Source organism: Gavialis gangeticus, unplaced genomic scaffold (assembly GCF_001723915.1).
Source record: "Gavialis gangeticus isolate Ggan-Ray unplaced genomic scaffold, GavGan_comp1, whole genome shotgun sequence".
NCBI lineage: Eukaryota > Metazoa > Chordata > Crocodylia > Gavialidae > Gavialis > Gavialis gangeticus.
In genome coordinates, this window is record NW_017729024.1 from 128,331,647 (window position 1) to 128,344,586 (window position 12,940).

Sequence of the window (12,940 nt, forward strand, 5' to 3'; positions counted from 1 at the left end):
CTGCCTGCCCCTGCTGTAGTGGCTCCCAACAGCAGCTGTGTCCACTGTTATCAGTTGTTTAACTGATATAATTAGAGGAGCTTAAACAAATATTTTTTAAACAATATTTATATCCCTAGCTCACAGCTGGCTGGAGGAAGGAGGTGGGGCTGGGATCAGAGGCTGTCACTGATTTGGGTCGGCCAAGGAGGTGGGGCTGGCCTGGTCCTTGGGCAGTGCAAAGGAGCTCTGCCCAAGGCTAGAGCAGCAGCCCTGTGCAATCTCACTGTACAAGTTAACCCTTGATGGGATCTGGCATAAATGTTCAACAAAGTGCTCTAACAGAAAGTGCTTAAGTCTAACACCTCATCCATCAAGGGTTAACTTAGAATGCTTTAAAAATGGTGAATTGTGCTCTAAGAGCTGTGAACATCTGTTCAGTTATGGCTTTAGAGTGGTTTCTGCATGATTAAAGTGTGATACTTGTAACATCTGTATCTTGCCTATGTTTCTAACAATTAGCTTTTAAACCTTTAATGTTACTTTCTATTTTCTTGCAATAAGTTAAGTTCAGGTATTTTTGCAAAAAACTCTCAGCAACTTTTCTCAAAAGATACTTTAGGAAACAAATTCTGCTCAAGGCTGTAACTTGCTTAACTGGTTTGAAAATTCTAGGAAAAGAAAAAGTTTACTGGAGAAAAACAGGGAAATCAAATGCAACACCATCTGATATCTGTCCTTACGTCACTTGGCGACGTGTACATGGCTTGATGCAGATGCTGTATTGTGCTGTGTAGACACACTCTGAACATTCTTGTAATACCTGAGTTATTCTGTGTCCTCACTAAACAACACATGAAGTCTGTTCCTGCTACAATACTTACAATTCCTTCTGTCTGAATGGTGGCTGCTGTTGGAGGTGGTGGTGATGGAGGATCAAATTGGGAAGGAGGGAGCCTCCCAGGCACACTGGAACTAGTATCTTCTCTTCTGCTTACTGCATCTATTATTAGAAACACAAATTCAAGCAATGAGCATGGGACCTAGAAAACCCTAAGGAGAGAGATGAGTCATAGTAAAACCTTACTGTTCCTTTGGGATTTGTGTATAATCTAATTAAAAGGATCAGTCTACTCTTATGCAGATACTCTTCCTGTATTTCTACTCTATTCTCAGAAAGGTGCAAATATCATGACACCAAATCCTCTGTTACACCCACTGTCCCTTTGCTCTTATCATAGTATATGGAGCATAGTGGGGAAAGGTGACGTGTTGGAGCTCTGCTACACCAGTATAAGGTCCTTTAGGGAATCTATGTTAGTAGGATAAAAGGCTACTTCACTAACAAGAGACTTAAGCAGCTGCAAGTGCAGGGAGGCATAACTGACTCTCAGTGGCACCATACTCCTGCACTATGGAGCTCAAACCCAGAGAATACACCTGTTCTCTTTTCTAAAGAGGTTTGCCCTTTTCCTTCCACGTGTGCAATCTTTGTGAAGCAGCTAGGGGCACATTCTCATTTACTTGCTTGCCCTCACCTCTGATTTGTAGGGCAGACTTTCATAGTAGGCAGTGATATTTTCATTATTCCATAGACTACAGTGACACCGTGTGGTAGTTGTAATTTTGTCACTCAAAGTTTTAGAACAAGCTATACTTACTAGTTTAATCCCCACTTAAATGCTTTTTTAACCAACCAATGGGAGTAATGCAGTGAGCAGGACATGTCCCCAGTCTCAGGAAAGAAATGAAAACACTCACAAATTTTTTTTTGCTTTTGCTTGAACATAGGAAGAGCCAATATATACTGTAGGCCCAGTGCATACTACTTATAAATGTAACTTATAAATGTTTTCAGTAGGTTTGGATATTTGACCAGGCAAATAAAGTTCAGTCAACTGACTGGTCAAAATTGTAAAAAATTGCCAATAGGTCCATATAATACACAGAAAAAAGCACAATTTTTCCATTAAAAAGTGTCAAAAATATAAAAATTATATTTCTGTCAAATAAACTACAGAGGGTAGTTTTTTTGTAAAACTGCTCTAATCTATGATTGGTCAAAAAATATGCAGCCAATTGACTGATCAACTGACAATAATTGACTGGTCAATTAACCGGTTTGCCAACCCTAGTTTTTAGTAATGACATATATGTGCTCTTTCGCTGATGTCATTTTCTTTAAAGACTCTTTTCTCTGTATATATTTACAGTACTGTTTGCAATATCATACAGTAGGGTTTTATATTAGTCCCAACATATCTAAATGTATCTATTAGGGGCATTATGCATGGATAATTTTCCAAAAATCAAACGAGGAGGCCAAATTCTGCTCAGAAATATGCACCTTGAGTCCCTATTGTCATTGTATGTATGCCTAATGGCTGGCTTGGCCCAAAGTCTCTGAGCAGATCTTTTCTAATCCAATCTAAACCCGTCTACCTGAAGATATTTAACATCCTTAATGCTATTGAGCCCCATCAACGGTTTTATTTACAGGTTCTAATGGCCTTTTCCAGGCACTTTCTCCTTAGTATTTTGCCAGAAATTTTGAGTCTTTACATCCATCCTCCTTCCACAAACAATTAATTATCAATAAGTAACTGGGGAGATGTATGGTAAGCTACAGAATCTGTAAATTTCCATGCACTACAAGAGCCGAGTTTCTTCATTTATGATGCTTATAATCATGAAACATTAAAAACATTGTACAGTGTATATCTGATAAATAGAAAACACACTTTATTTTTGGAAAGTGCACTGGAAAGGCTCAGAATGTGGAGTTTTTAAGTCCCCAGTTCTAATTTGATTTTAGTAGAGAATGTTCTTTAGTTTAATGCCTCGAGTTTGAGTTTGTTTTACCTAACTGAATCCTGCTCGCTAATAAACAAATTTGAGCCTGAATGCTCCCAACATTGTTTTAAGTCTGTTTGCTCTGTTGCTGCAGAAGCAGCCACCTGGTGAATAGGAGCAGCTGAGGTTAAATCCCATTCCCAGAATTCTGTTAACACTGAAGCTTCAGAAGGCAGTGGATGAAATATGCTATTAGCTTGTGTTCTAGAAGATGAAAGGCCACAAAATGGAAGCCAGAGAAGTGTTATTTTTCCAAGAGATAGTTCAGAACTGTTACTTTTCACTGAGTTAAGTACTGAAGTACCTGGCAGTATCCTTGCCATTTATTTTCAAGTTTCACCATTGAAAAATAACTCCATTAAAAATCTACCTGACTAAGAAGATTCCTAAGATTTAAATATATGCTGCTTATCTATATCCTCACTCTGAACAGTAGTAGATATAAAGTGAATTTGGTATCACACATACCCTAGCATGCAAATTGGCCACCTAGTGCATGCTGTGCTCTGGCTACTCAAGAGACTGAATGCTTGCTATATTGGGTACTCACATTCATTGCACAGCCCCACAGGGTGGTGCAGTCACTCAGGCAAATACTTGTGTTTTACCTCCTCCCCTTCACTATTTTTCTCCCCTTAATTTACTGCATTACATCTACATTTAAAACTTGAGGCTGTTGAGGGATGGATCCTGTCTTCAGATACTTCTGGACATCTAAATACACCTGCTAACAATTTAGGTTTAATAACTGAAATTATATAGCTAAGGCTACATCTACCCTACCAATTTCAGCCAGCACAGCTAAACTGGATTGGGGTTTTTAGAGATGCAAATAATACAGCTGTGCTAGCAGAAGCCCCTGATGTAGACAGCTATACTGGCAAAGCTGCACTTTTACTAATGCTAGTAGTTTCACTTCGGGAAGTGGTTTTGCTTTAGCTCTACCACTAAAGCTGTACCCATAAGAACAGGAAACTGCCAATATTGGTATACAGCACTAATGTAGACATAACCTAAGGAACTTTATTGCCCTTGAAGCTCTAAAACAAGTGGAATTAGAAGAGGGAAGGAAAACAGCTGGCTGGGAAAAGAATGGCCACCAAACCATCTATATAGTCTCTTAAAAACTGCAATATGTTGCTGAAGAATCAACCATTAAGGTATTCTTTACTTACACTTCCAAGGGACTCTTAATCATGTAGTCACTGTATTTTGAAAGTAAGTGATAAATTGATCCCATAATAAGTATGGTGTTTTCATTCTTGCTATTTAAATCCCCATAATAAAAATGAAAATATTGCTTAAATGAGGACAAATAAGTCCACCCACAGCTACCTGAAGCACTAACCGTGATCTGGCCTACTTTCTTTGCCTTGAAACATGGTCATTGCTTCCAAATTCAGAGCACACACCCCACGCATAAAGGCTTTCTTCATGGTGTCTTCATATTGTTCTCTTTCACTATGCAGTCTCAGGATTTCAGCTTTTGCCTCTTCCAAAGAAGTATTTAGCTATAATAAAGAAAACTTTATCTGTGAACACAAGGAAACCCCCCAAATCCTCAACTAGCTTTTAAAATACCAAATATAGTAAAAGCTCTGTTAACTGGCACCTTACAAGCTGGCATGTTCTATTATCTGGCATGCTGGCTTGTAAAAGTGAAACGGGAAGTGCCCACCGTGGCACTTTCAGTTTCTCTGAGCCCTCATAGCCCAAGGCATAGCATGCTGCACAGGGCCCACCTCCCTGTCCCTTGGGGCCTGCGGGACGGTCGGCAATGCCGCGGACGCGGTGGGAGAAGTGGTGGCTGAACAGGCAAAGACTCCTGTTCCGGGTTCTCAATTAACTGGCATATTTTATTATCCAGCACCCCCCATTCCCACTGGGTGCCAGATAGCAAAGCTTTTACTGTAGCTCATTTTCTCAATGTAATATTTCCTTGCAAAAGTCTGTTGTGCTAGGAAGAAGATAAAACATGTAGTTCCCATAACTAGTGAACACACCTGATAAGGAGAGAAACCTAGGAACTGCCATACTTAAACAGACTAATCATCTCTGTAGTCTGGGAATCCATCACCAACCATACCAGAACACCTATAATACAGTCTAGCTGTACTATAGAATACTTTGGTGGAGCAGGAAAGAGGCAGTAAATATTGCTAGCTAGGGTCAGCAAGAAATCAGTTTAATTTTATCTTCTGATGGTAGCTTTTCTATTGTAACATAAATATAATTTGCATTGTTATTGGCATGAACAGCCCATTTCTTTAAAAAAACAAAAACTCCAAAACACCCCCTTCCCCCCGCCCTTAACTGCATCCACACTGTATCAGACAGCTATCATTTTTACAGCCATCTATAAGGGGATGGGGCTGTCTGTGTTGGTAAATGACAAACTCAGTTATCCATCCAGAAAGCAGTAGATTAAGATGTTTTTTCCTTTTGTTATATTTCCAAAGTGAAAAGTACTGTATTTTTCAGATAGAATTTTCAAAAACATGAGAGTTATTTAGGAGTGTAAGTCTCATTGACTGTCACACAGAAAGGACTTAGACTCTTGACACTTTTGAATCAACAGTCCCTCCATATAAGCTGCAGTCTTTAAGTTCTTACATACAAAATGACTACATAGTTGTAACTACTGGGATAGGAGTTAGTAGTTATTTCATTGTGACTGGGGCTGGTTAAATAAATCTGTAACTCTCAGGAGTATGTCTACCCAACACACTGCAGTATTGTGCAGAGACGCCAGAGCTCTGAACAAGTTAATCTGGATAGTGTAAGCAGTGAAGCTCCAAACGAGCTAATCAGTCCTGCAGAAGCAAGGTGTATTCATGTAGGCAGTTTCACACACACAGCTATTGACTATATTCCTCCAACACCTAGCTCAGGTATCTGCACAGTACTGCACTGTACTGTGGAGACATATGATAAAATTCTGGGGTTTTTAATTTCCTGTTAAACTATAAAACTCTCTTGACAAATAATACTCACATGGATCACCAAAGTATGCTGGCAACCTTTATTTCATCTGAATTAATGTGTTAATATGTGTGACTATTTTTAGACTAGGACTTGTACAGGAAAAAAAAATTCAACTTTTAACAGAATAGCAGTTGTAATACCAAAATCTACTGTACAGTGACAAACTGCAAAATAACTATCTTGCATTCCATAATGTCTTCAAAAGATTATTTGAAAGCAATTAACAAATATTAATGAATTAAGGTCTACTGAAACTACACTATTCAGTAGGCATGGGATTACTATTTGCAGACAGGTGAAAACAGCTACCAGATAAGTGAAGTGATCTGTATTTCATACAGTACATAGGACATATTTTCCTCTCCAGCCAAAATGTAGAGACTTCGTTTATATTACTGTACAACTCATACAGCAAAAAGATGGAGCCCAGAAAATATAAGCCTGTAGCAAAGCTTTAGCTGCAGAACTTGTACCTTAAATTCCCAGCTGCACACTTGGCAGCTACTTCCCACTACTCTGGTGGAAAACCAATGCATAAGCTGGTTTAGAAAGAGGAACTTAAAATAAGCCCCTTACCTCTGTAATTTTAGCTTCATAATCCTGAGAAAGCTGAATACAGACATCTTCAGCCCTTGACTGACAGGCTTTCGCCACTTTTTCTTTCCATTTTGCTTCAGTAAGGGACCGCCAGGCTGCCCACACCCTCTTCATCAAAGCTGTTTGGAATTGTCTCTCTGCCAGTCTATTTGCATATGCCTTGAATAGTGAATATTACCAAGTTATATAAATATTTCTTGACTATTTAATGCTCTTTAAGGAGAGTATGTGCGAGTGTTTCACAACATATTAAACAGACTACAGTTTGTGCTCTCAGTTCGGCAATATTCAAACTAACAACATCACACACGGTCCTACAACTGCAGCAGCATATGCTTGGGCACTGAACAAGTTACCAGGAGGTAAACAAGGATATATTTACATTTAGCCACATACAGACATCCCATTTCTACCAGGAGAATTTCCATTCTGTTGGTAAAAAACAGACATCTACAAATGTTCATGCTGTTTCTGCTGGACCAAAAATGGCAGTTCTAAGCGACAAAATAATTCAACTCCAACCACCTTTCACAGTTAGAAGTTGCTTCTGGAAGAGTTTCTCCTGGGAAAATTAATGTTTGTACACTTTACCATGGCTTCACTCTCCCTAGTTTCCAGGAGTCCCTGAGCCACAGGGAAAGGCTCCCATGCCTTCTAGAGATTGGAGTTACCCTGGTCTGAAGAAGGCAAGGGGAGCAGCTCTTCCTGTCCCTCTCAGAGTGGGAGGGGAGGGGAGGGAAGGGGCAGCTGCCATCTTCCCACTGTCAGCTCCTTAGGCACTGGCAGCCCTTAAGTGAGAAGTAGGTTTTGTCCCACTGCTCTGCCCACTCAGCTCCTGAGCAATGGGAAAAGCAGTGCAAGCCCCCTGCCTGCTTCTCTCACTTGAGACTCAGGTGCAAAAAGTGGGCAAGGGGCTTTGCCCAACTGTTCCAGTGCTCCAGGAACAGGCAGAGGATTGGAGCAGCCCACGCTTTTCCCAGACTAGGATCACCCTGGTTTTGGGAAGGTCCAAGAAACAGGGGAAGAGTGGGCAGTTGCAAACTGAGAGCTTGTACTTCTCTCTCCCCCAGAATCATATCTAGCAGCAATTTTTTCCACCACTAAAAATGAATGCTTTTATATGGCCTTTGTAGGAACTTTGTTTATGCATGCCTGACAGTGTGGATGTAAGGACATTTGGGACCCTTTGAAAAGGGGAATTTCCAAAAGGCAGCAGCCAGTATATTCTAAACGTCAGGTGTGAATGAGCCAAGAATGATTCAAACGTAGCAAAACTGCTCCAATTTAAACAACACTTCATCCAGAACCCTGGATGAACAGTTTCAAAAGGGTTCCAAATGTATGTGTCCAAACCCAAAACCACGTGTTCTGGATGTCTGTCTGGTTTTGTTTTTTAATACCTAGTTTTCTACGTCTGGATGCTTACAAAAATGTACTGTTTTAAAGAAAATCTAATTCTGTTTAAAAACAACTTGTGCCCAACATATATATTTTTAAGTGGTAACAACAGATTCAGTGAGACTAAAACAAGCCGAAGAAAAGGCAGAATAACAAAGAGATGTCCAAACCCAAGAGAGAGAGCATGAAAATGGGGAATCATTTTTATTTTTGTTTCAGACTTATCCCCTATCCAACTAAGCATTTCCAAGAACAAATGCACTGCTTTCAAAAAGCCTGAGAGCATCAATTCAATTTCTGTTATATGCATCAAAATATAAGAGTTGTCACTTCTTGTGATGGTAACAAAGAGTTGCAGTAACTCTGACCCTTTTGAGTTCAGAGGTTTAATCTAATATTTTATGCACATACCTGCTGTCTGGTCTCAACATGCTGAATCCGCCACAGTGTAAATTTTCTCATTAACTCTATCCTTTCCTTTTGCTTCTCTATTGCCTGAGTCAAGTTAGTAATTACCTGCAAAACATATACTGACACTATTTGGACAGATGTTTTATGATTTTTTGTAGAATGGATTAAAGTTTATTGCATGCCTGAGTTATTTTAAATTTTAAATATATTTAACAGAAGCTTTGCACTATATCTTTTTCTTGTATGTCATGCAAAAGAATTTAAAGTTCAAACAAGGAAAAGCTCATTCAACATCAACATTCAAAGACCCTGTTGCACTCAAGGAAATTTTCAGTGCAATTTTCATCAAAATGGCTAAATCAAAGTGGTCATTATCCTCCTACATCTGCAAGCTTCTGTACCACAGTAGCATTTAATTAAAAGGAAGCAGAGGCTCAGAGGAAGATGTAAACATTTACTTACAAAAACAGCACACTAAATCAGGAACAACTGGCATTTGTATTAAATGAGAGTCTGCCTGCATATGGCTTAGATTCCTACTGAGGTGTTCATAAGAAGTTCCTGAACTTCAGAAAGGATATACAAACTGTCTAGCCAAAAGATAATTGTCATGCTGAGAAGTTGCTAAAAACTAAATATCAAACTTAGGACTCTTATTTAAAAGATCTTATAAAGCAGAGCATCTTGTGGAGTGTCTGCTACAGACAAAAATTCTCCCCTCACGAGGCAACACTGTTTTCTAAATCAAGTATGATTTGAGGCCAGGAAGTTCAGAGTTTTAGTTCTGGATCTACTACCAACCTGATAGGTAGGCTTGGGTAATTCACTCAGACTCCACCAACTTTCAGTACTGGTGGTTCATAGATTCATCAGTTGGTTACTGTATATTCAATTGACCTGATTTTCAGACACAGTGAACATCCATAAGTGAAATCAACAGGAGGACCAGAGATTCAGTAAGTGAATATAAGACCTATGGATGTCACATGTTGGGCATCCTAAACTAGTGAGCACCTCTGGAAGCTTTTTGTTTAGCCAGCTTCTCCAGTGCACATATTGACCTCAGTTATACCTCAGTATCCCTCCATATAACTGAGGGTAGAATTTGGCTCAGTGCTTTCATTTCCTCAAAATTATATTTCCCCATAATTACAACTGTTACACTACACTGGCCTACCACACAGAAAGATTCTAAGGATTAGTACTTTAAAATACATTTATACTTTCATTGCATGAACTAACTATTAATCATCTGTTACATGAATATGATCTATGCCATTAATATAAAAGTTGCTTTGTAATCAAAAGCAGTTGCCTAGTGCATTGTGCAGAATTCTTAAATCTCAATAATACATGCTCTGCTGGTGATAATTTGCAGGCAATACTGTTTAAGAAGCCTATATCAATAGGCAAAATTGAGCTCAGTTTAAAATGTTAAAAAATACTAAAACTTGCAATAACAAAAGCCAATTTAAAATATGTCAAGTAAGACCAATTCTTTAGCTTTTAAGAATCGCTATCCATAGTATTGTATTACATGAAATCTACCTTGGATAAGCTACTCTGCTCACATGTCATAGCTAACTAACCTTTTCAGTGTAAATACTGACTTTATATAAATTTACAAGGCAATTTCATAACGTATTTACAAGTCAATTAAAAAGGAAAACCACCAAATACTTTACTCATGTTTTATTTAACAGTATGTAGAGTATCAACTTGATTTTCTTGATGGAAGTATTGTCATGGCCTGCAAGATGCACAAAGCCACATACTACTTTTGTTATACAACTAGATAGTGGATATGAACATAACAAAAAAAACCACAAAAATTTAAAATGAACTTAAAACAAATTAATGAAACTACCTGAAGTCTAAGAGTTAATTCTGATAGGGAAAGAGTGGAAGCAGTAGGCTTTCTAGAGATCGGTCTTGGTAGACCAATGTGGCTTGTAATTCATTGCATCAAATATGCACTACTATAAGGAAGACACTCTCACCTATAGTTTAGTCATAAAGTGGTACTGCCATTCTAATGAAGCCTAGTGATAAGCAGAATTAGATGAAGAAATGTGTTTGATTTGGTAGTGGGGAGAGGCATTAATAATGAATCATAATTTCTGATGACACTATTACCAGATGTGTTATGCAAATATGATCTTGTCATGTAATTGTTCTTACTGGAATCAAAAGCAGAGACTGAAATAATGATGGGCCTGAGTTTCCTGGCTAGGCAAACTGAATTGCACTGGCAAATACCACATGTGTGTGCACAGCTGTAGCAACTGTTTGTTCATCATCAGTATAACTGGGGCATGTCTAATGAATGCAGCAGGAGTATGTACTTTCACTCTTCCTGCACATGCTCTTTCAGGATTGTAGTTCCAACACATTTTTCAAAGTAATTAGATTCAAAATCTTAATTTATCTAGGTATTCTTAAGCACAGGTTGAAGATATTATCATGTAGAAGAGGATTATGTTGGGAGTATGACTGAAGGAATTCCCTTTTTCCTACTTCTTTTATATCCACCTGTATGCTAGTTAATTTCAGGACAGTTGGTATAAGTACTGCTAGAAAAATGTTACTCCTAAAAAGTATAAGCCTATTTCATTTTATAATCAGATTATGACCTTCCCCTCTCCCCCTCCAGAAGACCGTCTCTAAAAACTCTAAACAAATGAGACTTCTTCCCACTTGGGAGATCCATCCAATCTGGACAAAATTTAAATTAAGGCTTTTTAGAACAATATTGTTGTAAAGGATAATGTGATGGAGAATGACTTGTAATTATTAAATCCAGAAGAGGGCAGTTCTAATGAAAGAGAAGCTACAAATAAAAGACAACATGTACTTTTTTCCTTTAGTATTAGAAAATAAATAGTTATGCAAGTGGTTTACAGAAAAGTAGTTGAATTCTATTATTTATAGATTTCTATCCTATGTAGCTTGTAATGTGTCATCTTTTCTGACTATATAATCTAACCTTATTGTTTACCTGCTTGCCTTACTGCGGGGATAGGAATTCCTGCAGTGAAAGTACAAACAAGGCTGGGTGGAAGGGAGAAGGTGGGGTGCAGAATTTCTTAATATAGAAGAATGGTAGTATAGGAAAACTGTTACCTCATCTTTTCTGCCAATAGAGATTTCATAAGTATGTAGCAGTTCTCTCAGGTTATCCATCTGATTATTCAGTTGTCTCAAATGAGCAGCATGTTTCTCCCTCTCTTGTCTCATTTCCAGCTTGTGATGTTCAATAAAAGTAAGTTTCCATTTCCTCAGTTCAGTCAAAACATTTGTCTGGAACATATAAGGGATAGAACTAATGAAATGAGTAAAACTATATTATCTTTTAGGTCTTAGAATATGTGGCAGCTAATTCAGCATTTCACATGCAACTTATCTGTTCTTACAAGCACCAACACATTGAAATGGCCACTTGGAGGAATAAAATTGTCTTGTGGATGATTTCCTGCTTTTCTCCAAGATCTCTTAACATGTGAAGAGCAGAGCTTTTAGATGGTAGGCATCCAACCAGCATCCAGGCCATTAACTGTAACAATACCGAGTATGGATATATTACATGTCCCTAATTCTGTGATAAGAAGTCTGGATAACCTTAGAGCCTGACTGGGAGTTGTGTGGACATGTGCAGCAAGGCTATCAGCACAAATGTCTCAGCAAGTAGGAAGCTAGGAGAAAGAGTGGGAAATAGTGCCTTGGCATAAGAAAATAATTCCCTTATAGACAATGTCACCATCGAGTCTGGCTCTAGTAAGGGTGCTGATGCTATCAGGAGAAACAACAAGGGTATTTCTTAAAAGACAAACATCAACACTAGAAGGAGGTTCTTCAACAGGTGCCAAGATTAGTGCTGTAGTTTCACTGGCTTTCTTGCTTTAGCTTTAGGTACCTTGCTACAGTTCTTCAAACTTTTAGGATCTCCACTGGACTTTGGGCCCTCTTTGTAAACAAGATGTGACATGTGCTCTGAACTCCATTTGCTAGAGTGGTATTAGACCTCCAAGACAGGTCTAACACTCTAACAGATTTAAAGTCTAATGGAGGGTTTAGGATTGTTTACTGCAGTGGTTCCCAACCTTTTTTATACTGTGTACTGGTAAGCTCACTTTAAGAATGTTGGCAAACTGGGTATCTAATTTACATATTTAAATTTAACTTACATAGTTAAATTAAATTTTTACATGGGGGAGGTGTTGCAAGGATCATATTGGGTTGGGGCACTGCAGCCGCAGGCACAGGGAGACCCTGCAGGGAAGGGGGTTGTGCGGGTGGTGCCCTGGGGGACCCAGCTGGGGCTGCCCAGGAAAAGGGCTCTGCTGCCTTCCCTAGGAGCAGGCAGCAAAGCTGCCTCCCTGCCCTCTGCCCTGGGCACTTCCCCACCTGCATTCCCCCTGCTCCCAGCGGGGCTGGCAGGTTTTGCCTAGCTCAATGCAGGCCCTGGTAACTGCTGCACGGGCGCGGCCATGGTGGCAGGAGCAAGACAGGGTGCATGGAGCTAGCTGCCTCCCTCCCAGGGCTGCCCTGCTGTGCCATGACCTGGCAGCTAACCCTTCATGGCCCGGTATCAGGCTGCAACCCAGTGGTTAGGAACCTCTGGTCTACAAGTCAGTGCTTAGGACACTTGCATAGTAGGCCTGTGTGAAGTGGCTAGCCTTCACTTCAGATTCAGATTTGGCCGATTTGGGGGACAGTG

General features: G+C 39.3%; 1 protein-coding gene and 1 long non-coding RNA gene across 4 annotated transcripts in view; one reads left to right on the plus strand and one right to left on the minus strand.

The window, feature by feature from the left end:
• Positions 1–673, plus strand: part of LOC109297718 — a 5,958-nt gene extending 5,285 nt beyond the window's left edge. Inside the window, exon 2 of the long non-coding RNA XR_002097396.1 lies at positions 191–673. This is a non-coding gene — a long non-coding RNA (uncharacterized LOC109297718). The remainder of the gene's footprint in view (positions 1–190) is intronic.
• Positions 1–12,940, minus strand: part of POC5 (POC5 centriolar protein) — a 60,264-nt gene that overhangs the window by 11,649 nt on the left and 35,675 nt on the right. For all 3 annotated transcript variants that reach the window (XM_019517710.1, XM_019517708.1, XM_019517709.1), the window contains 5 exons: positions 11,347–11,523; positions 8,224–8,328; positions 6,394–6,573; positions 4,181–4,343; positions 864–982 (listed from right to left, as the gene is read on the minus strand). In XM_019517710.1, coding sequence (XP_019373255.1) covers positions 864–982; positions 4,181–4,343; positions 6,394–6,573; positions 8,224–8,328; positions 11,347–11,523 — 744 coding nt within the window. The remainder of the gene's footprint in view (positions 1–863; positions 983–4,180; positions 4,344–6,393; positions 6,574–8,223; positions 8,329–11,346; positions 11,524–12,940) is intronic.